General features: G+C 36.7%; 1 protein-coding gene across 1 annotated transcript in view; it reads left to right on the top strand.

The window, feature by feature from the left end:
- LOC136866925 (diacylglycerol lipase-alpha) overlaps nucleotides 1-22,417 on the top strand; it is a 245,167-nt gene that overhangs the window by 58,057 nt on the left and 164,693 nt on the right. The window contains exon 3 of the mRNA XM_067144016.2: nucleotides 5,701-5,878. Within this exon, the coding sequence (XP_067000117.1) occupies nucleotides 5,701-5,878 (178 nt within the window). The remainder of the gene's footprint in view (nucleotides 1-5,700; nucleotides 5,879-22,417) is intronic.

The following is a 22,417-nucleotide window of genomic DNA, read 5'->3' as shown; positions in this document are numbered from 1 at the left end:
TATTGCCAGTTAAGATCTTTGGTGAGAAAATGTCACTGTTTCATTAACTGCTGTTGTTAAACATTAATTAATTGTAGCCAAAAATAACAGTAGGCCTACATAGAATTTCACGCTAGCCGCGAAAGCCTAACATGTTATATTAAATAAATTTATTATAATTTAGCCTACTATTATTTCCTTATCTCCTGTTGTTCTCGCTAATAGATCAATTTGATATAATACCGACATTTATACGATTACCTCCTTCATGTAATATATTTTGTTTATGAGAAAAACCTTGTACAGTATGTAACAATAATACTGGAAAATGAAAGCAACTACTAAATCGTTGATGAGTTGAAACATATCGCGTATGGTCATAGTTTACTTTCACGCAAGCAGGTCCACAAAGTGTGCAATTAAACGTACGTTGAGTGCTCTTGTTCCCGCACCTGTTCTCAGGCTACATTTTGCTCCTCACAACATAGCAAATTCCTTATTTCACTTCCAACCTCGCGGCTCCGTAGAGGTTTGTGCCGGCAGTTGGCAATTACCAGTGCTTTTGAACGATTGACTTAGCGCGATAATCACTTGGAGAGGTTCGAAAAATGTTTATTACATAAAATTGTAATATTCGAGTTTAAATCACTTCACGGTCCCCCTGATAAAGCCCCACGCCCCCCAGGTTGGGAACCCCTGATCTAACGTATAGGGGATCATGATACGACAAAAAGTCATAGGATCAGTGTTTTAGATCTCGTCATGCTGAGTTGGATTGTGCAATCCGTTTTGTAATACGACTTGCCCTTTAGCCACCAAATACCTCGAAAGGAAGGTCTGCAGCGTCATTAAAATTGCCTCCATATTTCGATATTTTTGGGGGTAAAAAGTGAAAAATTTAAACATCTTGGAATTTTTCCGTCGATTTCAGCTAAAAGCTGTAATTTCGCGAAAATCAAATCTTCTAGCTCGCCTGGCAGATTGTGCCGCTATCTTGATTGGGGTAAGGGGGTACAAATTAAGAATTTTCTGAAAGTTTTTAAGCCCACGAAACGTGTAGGTTACCGCTTTGATAAATATATACGACTGCGTTCTTATGCTGAGCGCAAAATGTGAAGCCCCCCAGCGTGCCCCCCTCCCACTAAGGGAATTTTGAGAATTTTCGATTTTTCTAGAGATCCTGAGGTCATCAGCTTCTCTGGTACCAAGTTGTAAATTTCTGATGTGCCTGGAAGTGTCTCATTAATTTACGTCTATTTTCATTGTTATACCTTTATATATTGATCGCTCCAAACCGACTTGCTTTTGTATATGTAGACTACCATCACTGATTCAAATCTGGATTATGGCACAGTATTTCTGTGAAATATAGGAAGAAAATTTCGCTCTATGCACATTTTTTCTTTCTTGCTGGCTTTGCCCTTGTCACTCAACCCGCTGGGCCCCATATCTGTGACTTTGATTCTTAATTTTGTGGCGTTCATGTTTTAGGTAATAAATCTTTAACTGTATTCTTTTTATAAGTATTAAAATTTGATACAACACTATTCTTTACATTATTTTTCACATATTTGAAAAAAGGTTAATCAATATTCCACTCCGTAATTTGAAATTTTGTAGCCTATATGTATGTCATGTTTAGCCATTTGTGTTACATATACATCCTAGGCCTAGTTATGTCTCTGGTTGTAAATTAATTTGATACTATTGCTCGCTACACTACGCTACAACTGAAGCAGTGTATCATATTATGTTGTGAAACACTTTGTTATGAAATTGATTAGCATACAGTGCGTATATAAACCACTTTGTGCCGAAAACTATAATAGTAGTTAGTGGGACGTAAAACCAATAACATTAATAAATCACTTGATTCGTCCTTGTTTAGAAAGTAGCTATCGGATCTGTAGTTGGTAGGTTCGATCTAAGAACTTAATCTAATTCGATGCCTTTCTGCAGACGACGTTTCTGATTCGTAGTCCGTGTAGAGGGGCCCAATCTTTCTCAGAAGCGAACAACTTTCGTAGTGTCCGCTGTTAGCTGCTGTTCTTGGAGGCCAGGGTTCGATTCCCGATACTGACAGAGATTTAAGAATGGCAGGAGGACTGGTATGTGGTTGAAATGGTATATGCAGTCCACTTCCATTGGAAGTGTACCTGAAAAGAGCATTACCATTTCAGAAAACGTGAGTACACGAGTTTATTGGAAGTTAGCAACGTACAGCTTTCGATAATAATTAAAAATAACATCAATGTGAGCTCACCGTTCATGATACACCACACTGCAAGGATGCTGATGGTTGAACTCGCCACATAAAGTCTCAGTGTAGTAGAGCAGAAAGTCAAGCCTCATGACGTACGCTACCGGCATTATAATTTTAAATGTTCATCGAAGGCTACCGTAGGGAATATATCCCTGGCTGGACTGAGAAATGTGAGAAACTTTATGAGGAATTCTGTGCAAGTAATGACCGAGAAATAGCTGATGAACTGCTATGCCAACTTGACGCTGCAAGATGTGCTAAATGGACAGAGACTGTTGAATCCATGGACTTCCAAAAATCAACTAGAAAGGCCTGGTCTCTCCTTAGGAAGCTTGGTGGAGGCAAACCATCACACCGTACTAACGGAGCTGTTACACCAAATCAAATTGCATCCAACATAATCAACACTTCAAGAGCTCCTCAAAATAAACAACACACGATCAAAGTTAAGAAGGAATTAAGAGAGCTCAAGAAAATATGCATCTCGAATTCTGAATATTCCACTCCATTCACTCCAGAAGAAATTACAATAGCACTGAAAGATATGAAAGCAGGAAAGGCTCCAGGTTTCGATAGTATTCATCCAGAGTTCCTTCTCAACTGTGGTAAAAATGTAAGAATATGGTTAGCTAAATTTTTCACAGACATTCTTCTATCAGGCAATATACCCCATGAATTAAAGAGGGCAAAAATCATTGCTATTCTTAAACCTGGCAAACCTAACAACGAACCTCAAAGCTATAGACCCATTGCTCTGCTTAGCATGATCTATAAACTTCTGGAAAGAATTATTTATAACCGTATTTGCCATATCATTTTCAAAAACTTACCTGTTGAACAAGCTGGCTTCCGCCCGCACCGAAGCTGTAGAGATCAGGTCCTTTTTATGACAACATTCATAGAGGCTAATTTTCAGAAACACCAGAAAACTTCAATTGCCTTCGTTGATCTAACAGCAGCATATGATACTGTGTGGAGACAAGGATTGATTCTCAAACTTCTACGAATCATTCCATGCCTGCACATTGGAAATCTTATTAACAATATGCTCAGTAACAGAAACTTCCTGGTTCAAATTGGCAATAGTATGAGCTCACTGAGGAATCTTAATAATGGTCTCCCACAAGGTTCTGTGCTGGCTCCCCTTTTGTTCTGTTTATATATAGCAGATATGCCAGAGACTACGTCTAGGAAGTTTGGGTACGCAGATGACTGGGCCCTTGCTGTTAGCCATATAGACTTCGAAGTTACCGAGGATATTCTAACTAGAGACCTATCTACTATGGGACGATACTTTCGTGACTGGAGGTTACAGCCAAGCGCAGCAAAGACAGTAGTTGCTTCGTTCCATCTAAACAATAAACAAGCGAATAGAGAACTGAAAGTTCACTTTGATGGCAGATTACTCTCACATACCAGGTATCCAAAATTTATAGGAGTCATTCTAGATAGGACTCTTAAGTTTCAAAGAACATCTTAGCAGAACTGCCGCCAAACTCAGAACCAGAAATAATATCCTGCAGAAACTGTGCGGCACTACGTGGGGGTCAACAGCTTCTACACTTCGGACTTCTGCCCTTGGACTAGTTTATCCCGTGGCTGAATATTGTGCTCCAATCTGGATAAACAGCGCTCATGTTAAGCTTGTTGATACTCAGCTCAACCAAACCATGCGTTTAATATCAGGGACAATCAGATGTACTCCAATATACTGGCTGCCATCATTAAGTCACATACCACCTCCATCCGTGAGAAGAGAACAAGCACTTATCAAGGTGTACAATAATATGTGCAACAATTCTTCTCTTCCTGTACATCTTGACCTCCCTGTTATTAACAGGAAGATACTTCGCTCTCGCCACCCTCCATTGAATACTGCAAGGAAGCTTGCTGAAAGTAATTTCAACATGATTGACAGATGGAAGCAATTATGGAAGACCTCTGCAACACCAGAACAGCAAGCTATGCCATGCATCACATCTAAGCCACCAGGTTTTGAGCTCGCCAGAAAACTTTGGTGTACTCTAAACCGAATCAGAACTAATTGTGGTAGATGTGCAGACTCCCTTTATAAATGGAAGAAAATTCCATCTCCAGAGTGTAGTTGTGGTGCTGAAAGACAAACTGTTCAGCATATTATCCAAGAATGCCCTCTATCAGCCTTCTCAGGAGATCCAGCCGAGTTCCTGATGGCTACTCAAAATGGTTTAAATTATATTAGGGATACCAATCTGACATTGTGATTTAATGTGTTCAGACGTGAAAATAATTTTAAAATACATTTATTGTGATGTGATTTTAAACCATATGATAAATAAATAAATAATTAAGGTTGCATTCAATAAATGTAGGAAAGAGTTGCTGTGCAGTGCTTAGGCAACCCCTAAGGAGTTATGCCGTCTTTGTCAGTCAGAATATTACTCATAGAGAATTATTTCAAATTAAATTCACAATAAATATTGACCTGTCTTTTTAAATACAAACACTCACATTGAAAAGAGCGAAATGCAGTTTAAAATTTCTTTTTCTGTTTCTCTTACCTTTCTAACAAACCAGTTTACTGTCCAGTTTGTCAAATAGTTACCGTATTTTCTATTAAATTATGTTCATTCTAGTGCCATTCCTTAACACAGAAGTAAAAGTGCAATTTATTGGTAGGGCCTACTTCTTTTGGTAATTAGTACCCACAAATAAGATAACTAAATCAATTTTAATAGACAATTATGAAAAAAATTACAGTACCATACATCATAAAGATGTAAATTACGAAAACTTCCATCTTTTGTTTTAACTATTGTAACTTTCTTTTATAAATACATAATCATCTTCTTCTTCTTCCTCTTCTCATGCTTATCCCACACTTTGGTAGGGTCGTAAGGGGTGATGTGGATTTGACCCTGTTTTACGACTGGATGCCCTTCCTGACGCCAACCCTGTGTGGAGGGATGTATTCACCATTATGTGTTTATGTGGTGGTTGATATTGTAATGTGTTGCGTGAATATGAATATGAAGAGGAGTGTGTTGGATCAAATACAAACACCCTGTTCCTGAGTCAGAGAAATTAACCAGATACGGTACGATGAAAATCCTAAGCCTGGTTGGAGACGAACTTGGGCCCCCTGAACCAAAAGCCCAAAGTCTAACCATGCAGCCAAGGAGTTGGACCTCTTCAATTATTTCTGGTTACGCTTTGAATGCTACAAATCAGAGTACCATAACATTCGTGTGGGTCTGAAGTTGCATCTTTTCCTTATGACAGATGACAGAGCATTTAAGTGCCTTTTATTAAAATTCTTACTTTAGAAGAACAGATTTGAAGACAGCTGTAGGAGAGGTCACCTTGATCCAGTCCACCCATTTTAGTATGAGCAGTAGAGCACTGGCTATTTCATCTCGTAGATTGGTCTATCTGTCTGAGTTAGCTAACATTAATTCCTCATGTTTGATCTGTTTCAGGTATTGTGATCTGCAACTGGTGTGTTCTACTGAGTGTGCTGATAACAGTCTGGTGCACGTTTGATGCCGCTGGACGCTCGTGGGTGAAGATGAAAGAATATCAACGTAGTATGAGAGAATCAGAATCGCGTTTTCAGTACAAACGTTCGGGTACAAGACATCGCAATTGGAGGCAACGGTAATACATGCAAGAATATTCAGCAATTTCCCCACCCTACGTTAATATGATACCAAAGTTATTGTATAATAATGGCGACATTTCATGTCTGAGAAATATTAATTGTCAAATATATCATACATTTTCTTTTTGTTCAACCCTTGTCTCATTTCTCTACGGGTTCCGGTATGAGGTGCGATGAATCTGTTGTGGCGGATTTGTATGACCAGATGTCCTTCCTGACGTCGTCATCACAGGACTTAATGAGGTGAAATTAATGACGTGATAATATGATAGTAGGAAATGAAAGGATGAAACCTAGTGCCGGCATATAGCCTACTCCTGTCGAATAGTACCAAGGGGTCTGCTCAAGGCTTAACATCTCCATCCGACAGACGAATCGCCATCAACAGCGTCATATGACCTCACTCCATATGAGCACTACGGAGAGGTTTGGAATTTAATCCAGGCATTTGGCACACAATCTAGTGATTAGAAATTGTATACCACCACCTCCCCCACCCTGCCGGCCAACATTTTGATGGTGAAATTATTTTGACTAATGGGACTAGAACCGGCTAACCATGGTGTCAGATCATTTTTAGACTACAACGCCTTAACAGTCATGGCCACCAGGCAGGCTAAATATATCATACCAAAATGTTATTTATTGAAAGTTTTAGGAGATAGTGGTGTGGTTATTATTGTTTAAAGAGGGCAACCTTTCTCTATTAATACTATTCAGAGAGAAAATTGGAACAGGTCTGACACTTTGAAAAATGAAGTTACCAGTAAAGGCCACTAAGGACATGAAAACGAAGACTCCCCAGGCCTCACAAACCTAATACCGTTGGGGTCAGAAAAGAACAAGAGTTGACCCAGAGAGGTCAGATAGGATAGATGAAACTGAGCAGACTGGCATAAGTAAGTGGAAGCAATCTAGGGAAACTGTGCTTGCCAACCTTCACTCTAAAGTTCAGAGCCCTGGTTCCCCTTTCTATTGTCCCCACTCACAGACTGTGGTTTTTTTTTTTTTTTTTTTTTTTTTTAGGAAAGAAAGCTAACAATACATGAGGAACCCATTAAACATGTAAAATTTTCATTCAGTATTCTGCATACACAGAACTACCTCATGCCAATGAGAACAGTGATGTGAGTCTGGAATCTTGTTTTTACTGGAAATTCTGGACTTTTCCAACATGAAAATGAAGATATTCTTATATGTTTAGTCAATAATGGAAGACTCTTACTTGTGTTAATAGCCAACTGCTTGGTGAACTAAGGTTTATCTCATTTTATTTTCCTCCTCCTAATGTATTCAACTACGCTGCCTTTTGTGCTTGGTTTTAGTCCATCTAGCATATGTGGCAATTAAAGGTGATAAAATTAACTGTTGATGGGGCCGTGGAGGTAGTTATTGTTTCAATGAAAAGTACAACCTTATAACCATCCCCTACAACAAAGTCATTCATATGGTTTTCAACATCTTTGATTTCACTAAAGGATTTTTACATACAAAATATTCATCAGACACCAAAACAGCTCTTAGATCTTCTTTTGTTGTTGTTGTGTATCAGGACTACAGATTTTTCTATCATGATGTTGAATGGAGTCTGTTCTTGTTTTCTTTTTCCATTAAACATCTTTTGAAAGGCTTTCCATTCCAAAGTGCTCCTATCGTTTCATTTAATGAGGAAGGCAGGTAGAATGAAGTGATACAGTGTTCCTAAAATGTGGACCTATTTAATTACACAAGCAAATCAAATTACCTGTTCAGCAGAAGAGCTTCCACTAGTAATTAACATGACTTCCTATGTCATTCAGGGAAGCAAGATTCATCACCTCTCAATTAACAGTTTGATTACTAAGGAAGCAATTTACAGAATAAGAAGTTGCTCAGATACCCTACGTTATCCTTGACCTATTAGCTTTAACTCAGGAAAGGTTAATTATTCCATCTTAAGATTCTGTTAGAGAAGAATTATGCTTTAATCATAGTATGGTATTGTGTGAACTCATCAAAAATGAAATGAAATGAGTCATAGTTACTGAGATCTCACGAGTGGAAATTTATCTCAAGGACAAATTTCTGATCATTGGTTCTCATTTACTCGTCTCAAAATCCTAACTTCTTTACAACCTTTATACATCCTGAGTAAATTAAGGGAACATTACTTCAAAGTTACAAATTCCAAGGTATGTGTGTCATTTTATTGCTTATAATAAATCCTGATCAATTAAAGAGTATAGATGGAAGATTCTTCCTCAGGGTTCAGCAATAATAATAATAATAATAATAATAATAATAATAATAATAATAATAATAATAATAATAATAATAATAATAATAATAATAATAATAATAATAATAATAATAATAAATAATTTTGCACTCTGACTCAACACTGAATGCATGGTGGTGGTAAATAACTTGACTTCCTGCAGCAGCCAATAGCTCCAGATGGATGAGCCTCTACAGGAGAGAAATGGGCCCTCAGCAGAAGAAATGCTGCTGAAATCCTATTAAAGATAGCATTTGTACTCCAGTGGAGCAGCTACAACAGGCATATGTTCTCCATGTCAAGAGCAGCATGACGATGATGATGATGATGATGAAGATGATGATAATGATGTGACTTCAAATACTGAATTTTGGCCATCTGAATTAGTGTCATCTAGGTGCTTTCTGCATACCAGTTTCAATGTTCCAGTTTGCTGCCATCTAGTAGAAAAGTAGAACTCCACTGAATGTTTCCTAAGGCTGAGTTATTTTTTTCTGGTGGATGCAGAGTACACTTCCAGAGGTCTATAACGTGCCAGTCTTTATGAGATAGAAAGCAAATTTCCTTGCTCACCCTTTAAAAATTGGATACCTCAGCAAGGATCGAACTCACAAACTGGGCTTCATGAGTTAGACATTTTACCTCTGATCCACCATACAACTACAGTAAAAACTCTGTCAACCGAAATGAATGGAGGTTACGCAACTTTTGATAACCAAAATTTTTGTTTATAAATATTTGGTGGTTTTTGTTGTCAAAAGGCATAAAATTACTCGTTCAGCAGTTTGCATTAATGTTTTGCTTGACTGATTTAAATTATAATATTAATTTACAAAATTGTGTACATTATACATGAGTATAGTACCATGGTATGGTGTTTTTTAAACAGATATCTTTCCCTGAACTTCCTTCACACAGCATTTTCTAGCAGCAGTATTTCATTACCATTGACAAACAATACAGGTGGTGGTGGTGGTGGTGATTATTGTTTTAAGAGGAAGTACAACTAGACAACCATCCTCTATACAACACTAATCAGAGGGAAAATATAGAAGGGATCTAACGCTTCGAAAAATGAATAGATCGACCAGAGGAAGACAAGGGCCACGAGGGCATGAAAATGAAAGACCCCCTAGGCCTCGAAAACCTAATACTGTCGGGGCCAGAAAAGAACAAGAGTTGACCAAGGGAGATCGGATAGGATAGATAAAAGTGAGGAGCCTGGCACAAGTAAGACGGAACACAGTTATAAATACACTACTTTCAATGACAATGCAACACACTATCTGATTCCCTCAAACATTATTACAAGTCTAAGTATAGTGATCACTGACTATTGGACACTGGCTAGTTAGTGACTCAAGATCATGAGCCTCATTGGCTCACCGTCATTGCCTTTGCTGTTTTCTTCTTTTTTGGAAAATAAAATTTCATTTGAACACTGAACAAACATTATTATTTAAAACAGATAATTATAAATTCTAGTAAAGAAGTGTCTATTGTTTAAAACCCAGTTCATATGGGCCTAAATATTATCCCATGAGGCAAGGTTCTGTAAGCATTCAAATAATCCAGGATTGACATCTTTCATCTGAAAAATAATTGATAAACTTTTGGCTCTGATGCATTATCAAGCATGTCTTATTTCTGATGTTCATTGGCAATGTGTCTGGAGAGAATTCAGAAATACTCCATACCTATATCATCCAACTAGAGTGGTCTCCTTGCTATACTAGACTTGAACATGCTTGGGATCAGTTACTGGATTTCCTCAGTGACTGGACATTTTGTCCAAGAATGTTTGCCAGACAGACTATTGTCACTTTTATTCCTTTTCTTTTATCCACACCCCTTTCTTTGTCACATGACACATATGTCGCACAACTTATATGTCCCAACCCTTTTGACATAAGTACATCTTAGAACTGGGGGTCATCTGAAAATTTGTTTAAAGAAATAGTGCCATGTAACATGTGAAACGGAAGTGTGACCTAGCAGCCGTGCAAACTGTGATGGATGGATGGCCAGACCATAGCAAACCATGCAGGCCATGTCTTATGGCAGGCAGTCATCTGAAATTAACAACCGTTGATGGATGGCCATGACCAAGAGGTATATAAGACATTTTTGCAATCATTTAATTTTCTATATGGAAATTTGACACTTTATTTTTGTCTCAAAAATGTCATATCCTACAGATCAAAATTTACACACTTTCTTTCTTCATAACTGGACTTCATTTTAAATTTGGATTGCATCATGTATTTATATTTCAAGGTAATTAATATTGGTTTTACTACAAAAATTTATTCAAAATTTGTTCGTGAAATTATAGCCCAAAGCTCGCAGGTATTAAGGGGTCCTATTTTTTCTTGATATTCTTCATATTGGGCCACTATTCTTTCCACTTGTCAATCTAAATAGTCATATATATATATATATATATTTTTTTTTTTTTAAGGGTAATAAAATACCAGTTTCCAGTCTCTCAGTATCCCAGAAAATCTTGAATACCTCATTTTATAATAATTGTTCCTATAGATGGTACATGGAGGGATGGTGTGCTCCAACCAATTTGTTTAATCATTTGAGCCTTCCTTCATGCGTATATGTAGTTCAAGTTTGTCAGCCTAATGCCTGATGTTCTCCAAGAACATAGGCTAGTTACTTTTGAGATTATCACATATTACTTGCAAGTCATCTCCAACTTCATGTCTGATAATCTGAAATACAGACTATGTGGTATCATTTGTGATATTTGAAACCTTTTCTTTTCATTTTTGACTCAGTTATAAATTGAAGTACTGTATGTAGTGTCAATCGTCCAGTCTACAGTAGAAAGCCAAGAATAACGGCCAAGAGGATTCGTTGTGCTGACCACATGACACCCCATAATCTGCAGGCCTTCGGACTGAGCAGCAGTCACTTGGTAGGCCAAGGCCCTTCAGGGCTGTTGCACCATGCGGTTTGGTTTTAGTATCAATCGTCGATTACTTGCAAGTCATCTCCAACTTCATATCTATTGATATGAAATGCATAGTATGTAGTATCACTTTCCCTAGCCCCGTACATAAATCCTTTGTTACTGGCAGCCTATATTTCTGTTTTATTTCAAACAGTATAATCCTGCAAATGCTGAAAAGTTATCTGTAAAATATTATTTCACCTTCTCACCCTCACTTGTTCTAGGCAGTCACCAGCATTTTGCTTTCTGTCTACACTTTTTAAATTTTTTTTTTTTTTTTTTAAAGTTTGCTTTTTTGCTTGCTTTTTGTTTGTTTGTTTGTTTGTTTGTTTGTTTGTTTGTTTGTTTGTTTGTTTGTTTGTTTGTTTGTTTGTTTGTTTGTTCGTTCGTTCTATATTACAGCACCCTGTTATGTTTTCATTTTTTTAATTTTATTACCCCATATTTGTGTTTTTCTAGGTTCCTAAGGACTTGAATGTAATATACCCAACCTCATTTCAGCCAAAAAATAGTCGATTAAGCCCTGGTTAGGACCAAGGTACATGAACAAGCACTCTCCTCAGGCCCAGTAAACACTTCTTTAAGATTTTAAAAACTACATATAGTGATAAAAGTCAATAGAACAAACTTATCAAAATGTGAAAAGCTCAGCAAAATATGCATTTTTAACATATTACAAGGGTATTTCAACAATGATGTTTTATTGCTCAGAAACAAAGTAACAGAACTTGCTTCAACTTAAGTTTGTAATTTCACTGATTAACCCTGTGCTAAGTTCGTACCGTGAGTAGTCGCGGCGGACTGTGGGTACGCACGTAGATATAAGTAGATCTGAGAGTTGTTAAGATGAACTAACAGCGAAAATACTTTTTTTGATGTACAGTGACTAATTTAACATTATGTTTAATCATTCTAAAAGTCGACAAAAGTTGAATTGTTATACAACAATGTTAAAGTAACAATCACTTTATCGACCCAGGAGATAGCCACAAAATAGGTTGTCAGTTACAGATAAACACGTAATACATTAGACATAATACAGAATTAACATTTTTCAGCACATTTTAGTCACTGTCTACCATTCAGAACACACAATTGTTGCATGTTCGAGACACAAGTATTTATCTCACTTCTTGCAACTGTACTTGGTAGGTCTGTTCTTTTCCCTGTCACAGTAAGCACAGCAACCCCTGTGGTGGCTGAAATTCTCAAGAGGGCATCTTCTAGGTTCTAGGTTCAACCAGCACATTATTCACTGTGTCTTAGTCACCTGAAATACTAGCTTTCTTATTTCAATGTTTCTAATCAATCATAACATTTATATTTATGAACATTCCTGCATTAATATGCTCATAGTGTTGAAGTCTTTCACATTTTGGTGAGTTTCTTTGATTGACTCTAATTATTGTGTGTGTTTCTAATGGGCAGTTTTTGCAGAAGGGGATGAATGAGCCACTGGATGATAGATGTTTACTGATTTTGGTCCACCTGCAGCACATCACAGCTGCTATTGTATGGTGAAAGTTTTTGTCAAACTCTCTGTAAAATATTATTTCACCTTCTCACCCTCACTTGTTCTAGGCAGTCACCAGCATTTTGCTTTCTGTCTACACTTTTTTTTTTTAAGTTTGCTTTTTTGCTTGCTTGTTTTTTGTTTGTTTATTTATTTTAGAGTGTAGTTATTTTCCAAAAAAAGCAATGAAATTACTTCCTGATGTCCACATATATCATACAACAGGAGGCTATCAAATGAAATAGAAATAAAAACCCAGGAACTGCAAATTCTTTATACTAATACATTACTAAGTTTTGTTTACAAATAATTCATTTTCAGGATTATTACTTTAAAATTTATTCAGTTACTAGGTTTTACTTCCAGATCACTTCATCATGTGCCTGTAGAAGTGTTAAGAATGACTGACTCAGAATTAAGAGAGTGAGTTAAAGTATTTACTTTGCAATATCTTGCTCCTTTATGCTGCTTTTATATAGTAGGTTGATAAAAAATAATTCTCTGATCTGTGGTAGTCTTGGAAAGGACTTACTGTGGTGGTAGCCTGCTAAGTATTCTTTCTAAACATTAAAAATAACTTTCCTTTTTCATTTTTTCCTATGCTTAGAGGTTTCTTAGAGGTCTGTTTCCATTAGGAATATTCAGCCTCTCAGGAAGTGGAACTGCATAAAATATAAATCTGTACTTTATAACTTTCTTATCAACCTCCAAGACTTATAATATTATCAGCAGTGATTTTTGTGGGGTGAGCATGTTTAGCACAAGGTCTAAAGAAATTTATAAGAATTACTCTTATGTATCCTAATAAAAGTATAAACTGCAACACTGCAAAGACAATAAGTTCAATCCATTGATTGGTCGGCTTGTTATGCAGACGCCTCGGAATGTTTGCGTCATTGTTGAGAGTGTATCTCAGGCTGCTTCAAGGATGGTTATATGAAGGTTGACAAATACCAGTAACTCAAGTATCAGCCTAATGAGATGATTTGTTTTGGCAAATCTCACATCCTATAACACAATATATATTGCATTTCGACATTCAGATTATTATGAAGCCTAATTGAGGTCACAGCCGATTCCTTCCATCTCCTTACCCAGATTAATTCACCATCATTCATTTCATCTTCATTACCTCCTCAACTGAGATTGGCATCAGGAAGGGTATCCAGCAGTAGCAGCTGGTTCTAAAGGGCAGAGGAGCACTGAATTTCTGACACTTCAAATGATAATGCATTCAGTTTTAGTACTAGCCACAGCATGCAGCTGGTGGAGCAATGTTTTTGTCTGACATGTAGTTCGTTTCCTCTAGCTTGCTGGTCAGTCAAGCTGAGCCTCTATCCTTCTCTGCTGACTCTTTCTTGGGTAAGTTTGCTTCGTGCCTGCATAGAATCTACTGTTTCTCAATATACCCAGAATGGAAGATTTGAAGATTGGCGATGCCAGCCCCTGCTAACCAAAATACATAAAGGCTTATGGTGCTGAGTCCAACATTTGTTTCAAATGCAATGTTGCAAACCTGTCGTCTGAGAGGCATGTTATGCTGGCTAATGGAATTAATCAATACCATATTACATAATATTAGTGTGGTGTAGTTAAAATTAAATCTGTCATATGCAGTCTGTGGATACAGCATTTCATTTAAAACTAGAAAAAGTGGAACAGTATAAAGGGCATGAATATTTGCGTAAATCCCAATAAGTGGTGTATACAGAATAAAATTCTTGTGCAGCTGTGACTCTGTTTTCCTTGCATGTTATTCAGACTTGACTTGACTTGGATGAAGGCTGGGGTACTGGTAACAGATTTCAAACACTTGAAAGAAAAAATTAAAAAACAGAAGTTCCTCAACACTTGAATCCTTATGTTGTGCTCAGTAGGTATGAATGATTTTAGGTATCAAATATCAAATTACAGTGACAAAAATTGAGTATATCTTTAATTCAGTTCCAGTTCCCTCCACGGGTATTTAATCATACAGCCACCCTAACTCTCAAGGTAACATGTAATACCCAGCTTTAACTTTGTTTCACTCCTATACTATAAACCCCAAAAAACTGAAAATTTGTACATACCTGAACAAGATGATGTAGTATGATGTCTTACTTGCCATGACTACTGTATTTGTTTTATCACTCAATGCACCTTGAATTCTAAACGTGTGCTTCAGAGATGTCATAGTTGATGAGTTTCATTTCCGTGTTGATGATTATCTAGTTTAGCAGAATATTCCAAAAGATGACAAGATAATCAGCTATGTAGGGAACAACACATAAAGGAACACGACTGTAGTGGGTGATTTCAATTTACTAACTCAAAAGATAATGTCAATGACAGGAAGCATATCAACTAATGGTAAATAAATTAATCTGGGAAGGTCAGCTGAATTTGAAAATGATGGAACGAAATAGAGGAAAGAATATTGTAGATGTGGTGCTGATAAAACCTGATGAGCTCTGTAGACAAACTGAAGTGATAGATGGTACGAGTAATCATGAAGCTGTTTAGAAAGAAATAAGCATTAGTAATGGTTATACAAGTAAGGACAGATTAAAGGAACTTCCTAGGAAATTGACTTTAGAAAAAGAAAAGTCAGGTAAGGATAACATGCTAGCAAGCATAATTGGCAGCTGTACGAGTTTTAGTGAAAAATAGAAGGATATGTACAGGTACTTCAAGCCAGAAATAGAATCCATGGGAGACATTCCAGGAATCATTTATTAATAAATAAGGAGAGTGTATATGTGAGGACTACAGAAAGCAAAAGTAAAAATCGAACCAAGACCAAGCAGAACAACTGCAGAGCCTACCATCTGATAAACTATATGAACATACTTTCACCAGTTGATTCTGCATGAAAATTAGAGTTATATTCTTGGTTTTCATCCTTATATTAGTTGTCCTGGTCCTCTTTATCATCACCAGTAATTATTGAGTAGTATTTTCACTCTGTGGAATAAACTTGTAAAGAAACTGACTCCCTCTTTATTCAAACCTGAGACTTCCTGCTTCCTAGTTCAATGTGTTGTAGTTCTAACTTCTCAGACTTATAACCAGCACCACTAGTTTCTGTTAAGGTTTCAGAAATTCAGTTCTCTCTCTATGTTAACATGATGGTAATGGACAATGCATACATGTGGGTGATAGGGGCATTGACTAATACAAAGAATGGAATGTCAAGCAAAGCTTTCCTTGTCCATCTGAAAAATATTATTCCAACTAACTCTTCCCAGCTACAGGCTTTTGCATTTAAAATTGACTTGAATCGTATAAGTAATGGTGCTCGGTAAATTAGCAACTAACAGTAATAAAATTCTCTAAGCAGTTTATAATTTGTTTTTTATGGTTTAATATTTATTGTAGATTCTAAGTTGACTTTTTAAACCTTTTTATTTTGTTTATTTGTGTATTCCTGTTGAACCCTTTTTTCTCTACTTTGTTTTATAACTTACAGGTATTCTTACCTTATTCTTACCTTTATGATCAGTTTTTACAAAAAAGTTTTTACGTCTTGTAACTTAGCTGTTCATGTTCGGAATGTGAGCATGATAAAATTTTATTTTCTTGTCTGTGGCAGTAACTCTTCAAAAATAAGCTGTACATTTAATGTATATGTACTATTACATAGGTTGATCCTCGAATTACATGCTTCACAAATAATCTTTTTGTGCTGGGGTCATTAATCCGCAGGAGGAGGTATGCCACAAACGTCTGATTTTGAATGGTTCAGTTCGCTTCCATCCATTGCAGCGAGAAAACAGCTCATCATATTAGAGCAACTCTGGTGAAAATTGGTGCATAAACTAACATACTATCAAATACATAAATACACACAGTGAATTTGATAAACAAAATGAACATTTTATGTACCTATAAGTTATAAGCCAAATCATGATTTGACCGTCAAAATATCAATTTTGATCCCTCATATGGGGTACTTTAATAAAGCTGTCTCTGAACCTGAAATAAGGCCACGGCCGCTTCCTTCCACTTCCTAGGCCTTTCCTATCCCATCGTCGCCATAAGACATATCTGTGTTGGTGTGACGTAAAGTAAAAAAAAAAAAAAAAAAAAATGGTATGACAATGGTTGGCCTATGAACCTTAGTAACTTTATAACAAATAAGTATTTTCTTTTCAGGTTATAATATACAAGGAGACTTTCTTAATTTGCTTCATATCAACTTCTGAATGTAAATTACAACCTATGATGTGTTCATCATTGAATAAAGATTCGTACACCCAGCATAACAATACCATTGTGGTAGACTTAGGACAATTAGGACATAAGTCATGTGGCTTTCAATTCAACATAAAAAAGCACGCCAACCAGTACAGAGATATACGTAGTGCATGCTCAGGATTTATCATTAGCCATTCTGTCTCCAGATGACCCGTCAGATTAGTTAGTTTGTAACTGTTCAGAAATTCTCTGAGTCCATCAGTGTTGCTAGGTGACAAGCCAGATAAATAAATAAATAAATAAATAAATAAATAAATAAATAAATAAATAAATAAATAAATAAATAAGATAACAATAACTTCACCAAGACCCTGGCTAAAAACAAAGACAAAAAAGATTGGCCCCAACTACAGAAGGGACTAATAGATGCAGCGACAACCACCATCCCGGTGGTCAGAAAGAACAAACATCCATGGTGGACAACTATTTGTGACAAAACAATAGAAAACAGAAAGCAAGTATGGCTAAAATGGAACCGTAACAAAAGTCTGGATAACCATAAAAACTTCTTAGAAGCTAGGAAAACTGCTACTAAAATTATCAGAAGCACCAAGAGGCAGTACAATAAAGATATCATTGAACAAGCAGAGAGAGATTTTCAAAGAAACAACACTAGAGACTTCTACCCAAACTTTTAAATCTCAAATAACACCCTACTTAGCCCCAACACTTCACCTTCGGGGAGCTGACGGTAAGCTGAAAATGAACAAACCTTCGGGGAGCTGACGGTAAGCTGAAAATGAACAATGAAGAGTGAACCACATTTATAGCAGAGTATTTCAACAACCTTCTAAATTCAAAGGAACCCAAGGAGAAACTGCATTTCAAACCTCAGAATGTTACTAAGTCGGACTCTCTCCCACCAACAAAGGGGGAGATCCAGAAAGCCATTTCAGAATTGAAATGTAACAAAGCAGCGGACGAGGATGGAATCATAGCAGAGCTCTGGAAATACGCTGATGAGGAGTCATACATAAAAAAGGCGACAAATCAGATCTCAACAACTACAGAGGGATTTCTCTTGTATCAGTGATGTACAAGATACTCTCCAAAGTATTACTCACAAGAGTAGAGGCTCAACTAGACTCCTGCATCGGAGAGTACCAGGCTGGGTTTCGCAAGTCAAAGGTCATGTGCCGAACAAATCCTGAACCTCAAAACCATCATCACTTACAAAAACCTAAGCACATCACCCTATGTGGCAACATTTGTTGACTTTCAGAAGGCCAACGATTCAGTACATATAGAGTCACTCTTCCAGGCACTTGCTGAACTGGGACTAGAAAAGAAAATCTTGAATGTAGTGAAAGCAACTCTTACCAACACTACAGCCAGAATCAAATTCAGAGGGGAACTGTCCCAGAGCATTGAGATCAAAACAGATGTTAGACAAGGGGATGGCCTATCTCCAATCCTCTTTAACTGCCTACTTGAAAAAGTCATTTGTGAGTGGACGAAAATGCTAAAGGATGACTCTGGATTGAGGATAGGCTACAAGAAAGACAAGTTAACAGTCAACTGTTTAGCCTTCACAGATGACCTTACACTCCTGGCATCCAATGTGGAGGAAGCTATCCGTCAACTATCCCCTCTCGACCACATAGCAGCTAAAGTAGAGTTGAAGATCGCCATCAACAAACACAGTTTATCACCAACATCAGAGATGCACCCAAATCAATCCCACTGGGGGACAAAGCAGTACAAATACCTAGGAGAATGGATAACCCCAAACATGAATGAAGATCAGGCCATGAACAGCAGATGCATCAAATTTGAAAGCATCTACCACCTATGTAAGAGTATGTACAAATCCAAATCCCTCTCCCTTAACCTTAAAATCAGGCATTACACTACTGTAGTGAGACTGTTAGTACTATACACCTCATAATGCCTAAACATGGTAAGAAAAGGGCAACTTAGAAAGAAAAGATCCTGAGAAAAATCATGGACCCTATTAAAGAAGAAGGCAAGTACATAATCAGGCACAACAATGAACTGTACCAACCATTGGAGAGCATTACAACATCTATGAGGAAAAGGAGATTGAACTTCTGTGGTCATGTCATGAGAATGGACAATCAGAGGCTCACCTCCAGAATCTTCCACACCATCTCTAGAGGGAAAGCAACTAATGCCAAGTGGGCAAGACTTGTCAGAAAAGACCTTTAAGAATTGGACATTGCTCCCAGTGAAATCCGTAACCGCAATTGGGATAATTATGCCTACACATACAAATAAGAATAATAATTTTAAAAAATGAACTCGGAAAATAATAATACTGGCACTTAATATAAATAGGGAAATAGTAAAAGACACAGTGGCGGTGAATTCATATTGAAGCATGGAAACATGACGGATAACTTTCAATAGCAAAATTAAATCATATACAAGGGAACACTTACAGGCCTAAAAATGACAACTAAGAAAGGAGAGTGGAAGGTGCAGGAACCCTATGAGGTCCATGGGAAGGTATGGCATTATGGGGGAGAAAAGACTTACAAGAAACACCCTCTAGCTCAACTATATTAAAAATAACAAAGAAAGTTTTACAAGAAGCAAGTTACATTACATAGTAACTGATGCGTGACTCAACGACAGATACAGGTTGACTAACCAAAGCGAAAACATAATAAGGATGCTTAAATCCTTTAGTAAAACACAAGTTAAATGTATGTAGAATTACACATGATTTGTCAATTAAAATGCAGATAAAAGATTTGAATTTACAACCTACGCGAATCTAGGGTAAACTCGGACACGTTAAAACAAAACTTTAAAAATTATACTAAGCGAGAAAACACCAAAATGCAAAAGGAGTTAAATTAAATCCAACAAAATCAGAAAACATTTAGAATAACATGAAAATAGCACTTACCGCGGAAAACTGGAGATCCCGAGGGGAATTCCTTAAGCACCTCCGGACTCAAGGATGGTCAGATGGAATAGACGCTGAGCACATGCCTAATTTTTCCAAAGCCAGCAGAAGACCGGAAATGGCCCGATCACAATTAACCAATAAGATCAAACTTACACTAGATTCCCATTTGCCAATACAATTGCATGACCATATATGGTAATTTCCTGGCCTACTGATGCGAGAGGAATTACATCACATGTTTCAACATATGTGACCGCGCGTACGGTATAGGATGCTTCAAAATAAAGTACCTTAGAAAATTTTACATCAGATTACAATTTTGACATACAGAATTACATAAAATTTACATACAAAAAAAATCACTTCAAAATACTTTTGCATCTTGCAATGTTCATACTGTTCAATATATCTTGATGTTTCCTTATTTTAAAAAAAGATTCTTACAAACATGTTCCAATTACATAAAAAATATTCCAGCAGAGTCCAGAGTTCTTATTGCTTCATTTCTCACAATACAAAATATTGCAAACAAAAATGAAATCCTTCAGACACGTTAAATAAAAAAACCTTAAAATTATATTTCCCATAGTTTCAGTTCTCCGTCTCACAACATATTACAAAATCTATGACAGGAATAGGTACAGAATGATCAGAACATCAAACTCTCTCCGGTCACTAACAGAAAAAGAAGTACGTCTGGGAGGAGGTGTGAAATGGACTCAGAAGTGAAAAGACATTCACAGTGCAAGAATGAAGGAGTACTGGTTCAAAGAAGAAAGCTGCTAGAGATAAGAACCACATGGTCCATAGCAGGCCCCAACGGAACTTAAAAAAATAAACAAATGAACGAACAATTTGTGTGTAGACAGACTCAACAGCTGAAAACTGTATAACAAATGCAAATAGTGTCTTTATAACAAGTAAATATTTTCCTTACAAGTTACAAGACAAAAAGTTCAAAATCTAAGGTTCAGTGAAAGGGAAATCAATGATATTAACAGCATGAAGAGAATTCCTATGAACACCCACACAGATGGTAATATATGTACCAATGTCTCACTGAAGTCTCTATAGCCACTGATCAAGTTAATTCCACCTTTGTGTTTGAATCCGTCCCATAACAATTCCGCTGAACTGCCGTGCTCACGTGTCAGGCTCTCCTCCCATATATACACAACTTCCAGTATGTGCCGTGCCACCATATGTCAGCATGTTCTCTGACATCCCCCTTGTGCTCTGTGGCACCTTCATCATTGATGTTGTTGCCAAACCTAAATGTGTGTGCTTTGTGACATGCAACTTTGACAAGAACATTCGAAAAGACAGACCTAATACAATCTTCAAATTCCTTCAGAATTCTATTCTTAGGCCCTTGTGAATGCTGGAAGAGTAAGCCTGGAAATGAAAAAACAAATATTTGTCTATTGTTTAAAAGCCTATTCTTAAAAAGATACCTGAAATGTTGAAACAGGATTTCAAACATGCTAATAACAAGCTATTTACAATATCTTATGAGAAGCATCGAAAGACAAATTCTGTGAAACTCAACAATCACATAATCCATACCTTTGTAGCTCAACTGCTCACCGGATGTCTCAGGGCAACTAACCGGCAAGTGAGCCGAGTAACTGCCCTGAGCGAGATAGGTATGATGGAGTGACTGAACTCCAGGGTCAGGTAGGTGTTCATCCCAAAGAACAATGTGGGAAAGACCATCTCGCCATTCTCATGATAAACATGCATTTTAACATAAAGTGAACTTAATTGACTTTTAAAATTTTTTAAAAAAAATCATACATATAAACAAGGATGATTGATTATTTGTAAAAAGAATAATCCATAAACAATATTTGGTCTTCCAAAATTAAACCAAAAATTTGATATTGATTTATATTTGTAAACAAAGATAATTATTCTATCAAACTATAAACATCAATTTTATTTTAACCCACTAAATCAAAAAGAAAATTTAACACAATTTAAAATAAAGTATTATTTTAAAGTATAAAAGTTAATTGTTTTAATCTCACAAAATCATTAAACACTTGTTTTGGAATTTTAAACAAGATAAATTATTGAAAGAAATATATAAACAGAAATGATTTTATCTCACCAAATTCCAAAGCAATTTGATGTTTGAAATTTAACACAAACAAGTGTAAGCATTAGTTTTTCTATCTTGCATAATCCAACCAAATTTGGGCCTTTCTGAATATAACACATTTTTCTTCATCATCTTCAACTAGAAATTTGGCAGCTTCTAGATGCTACCAGTTTTAGTTATGTTTTGCACTGATTGGATGCAAGAATATAGCTCCTCATGAGAGAGAGAGAGAGAGAGAGAGAGAGAGAGAGAGAGAGAGAGAGAGAGAGAGAGAGCACGAGCACTGAGCCAGCTGAGAGTGCTCTGGCTCAATGAGTGCAGTTTGGCAAGGTACGGCATAATCCACACTAGATCTGTTAAAAGAGTTTGTTCTATTACATGTGATTTAGTGGCCTATCTGGGAACAGTCCCTTTATATAAACTGAAAAATAAAATGCTCAAATGAAAAATGAATTTGAAATTGAACCATAATCAAATTAAGAATGATTGTGAAAAACATTTGGATGGATAAAATGAACATATTGTTACGTGCCAGCCCCATGGTAGCTCCTTTGCGTACTTCCAATAAGGGGCTGGTGA

This window comes from Anabrus simplex, chromosome 1 (assembly GCF_040414725.1).
Source record: "Anabrus simplex isolate iqAnaSimp1 chromosome 1, ASM4041472v1, whole genome shotgun sequence".
Lineage (NCBI taxonomy): Eukaryota > Metazoa > Arthropoda > Insecta > Orthoptera > Tettigoniidae > Anabrus > Anabrus simplex.
Note: the sequence above shows the minus strand (reverse complement) of the source record. Positions and strands in the feature narration are given on the sequence as shown.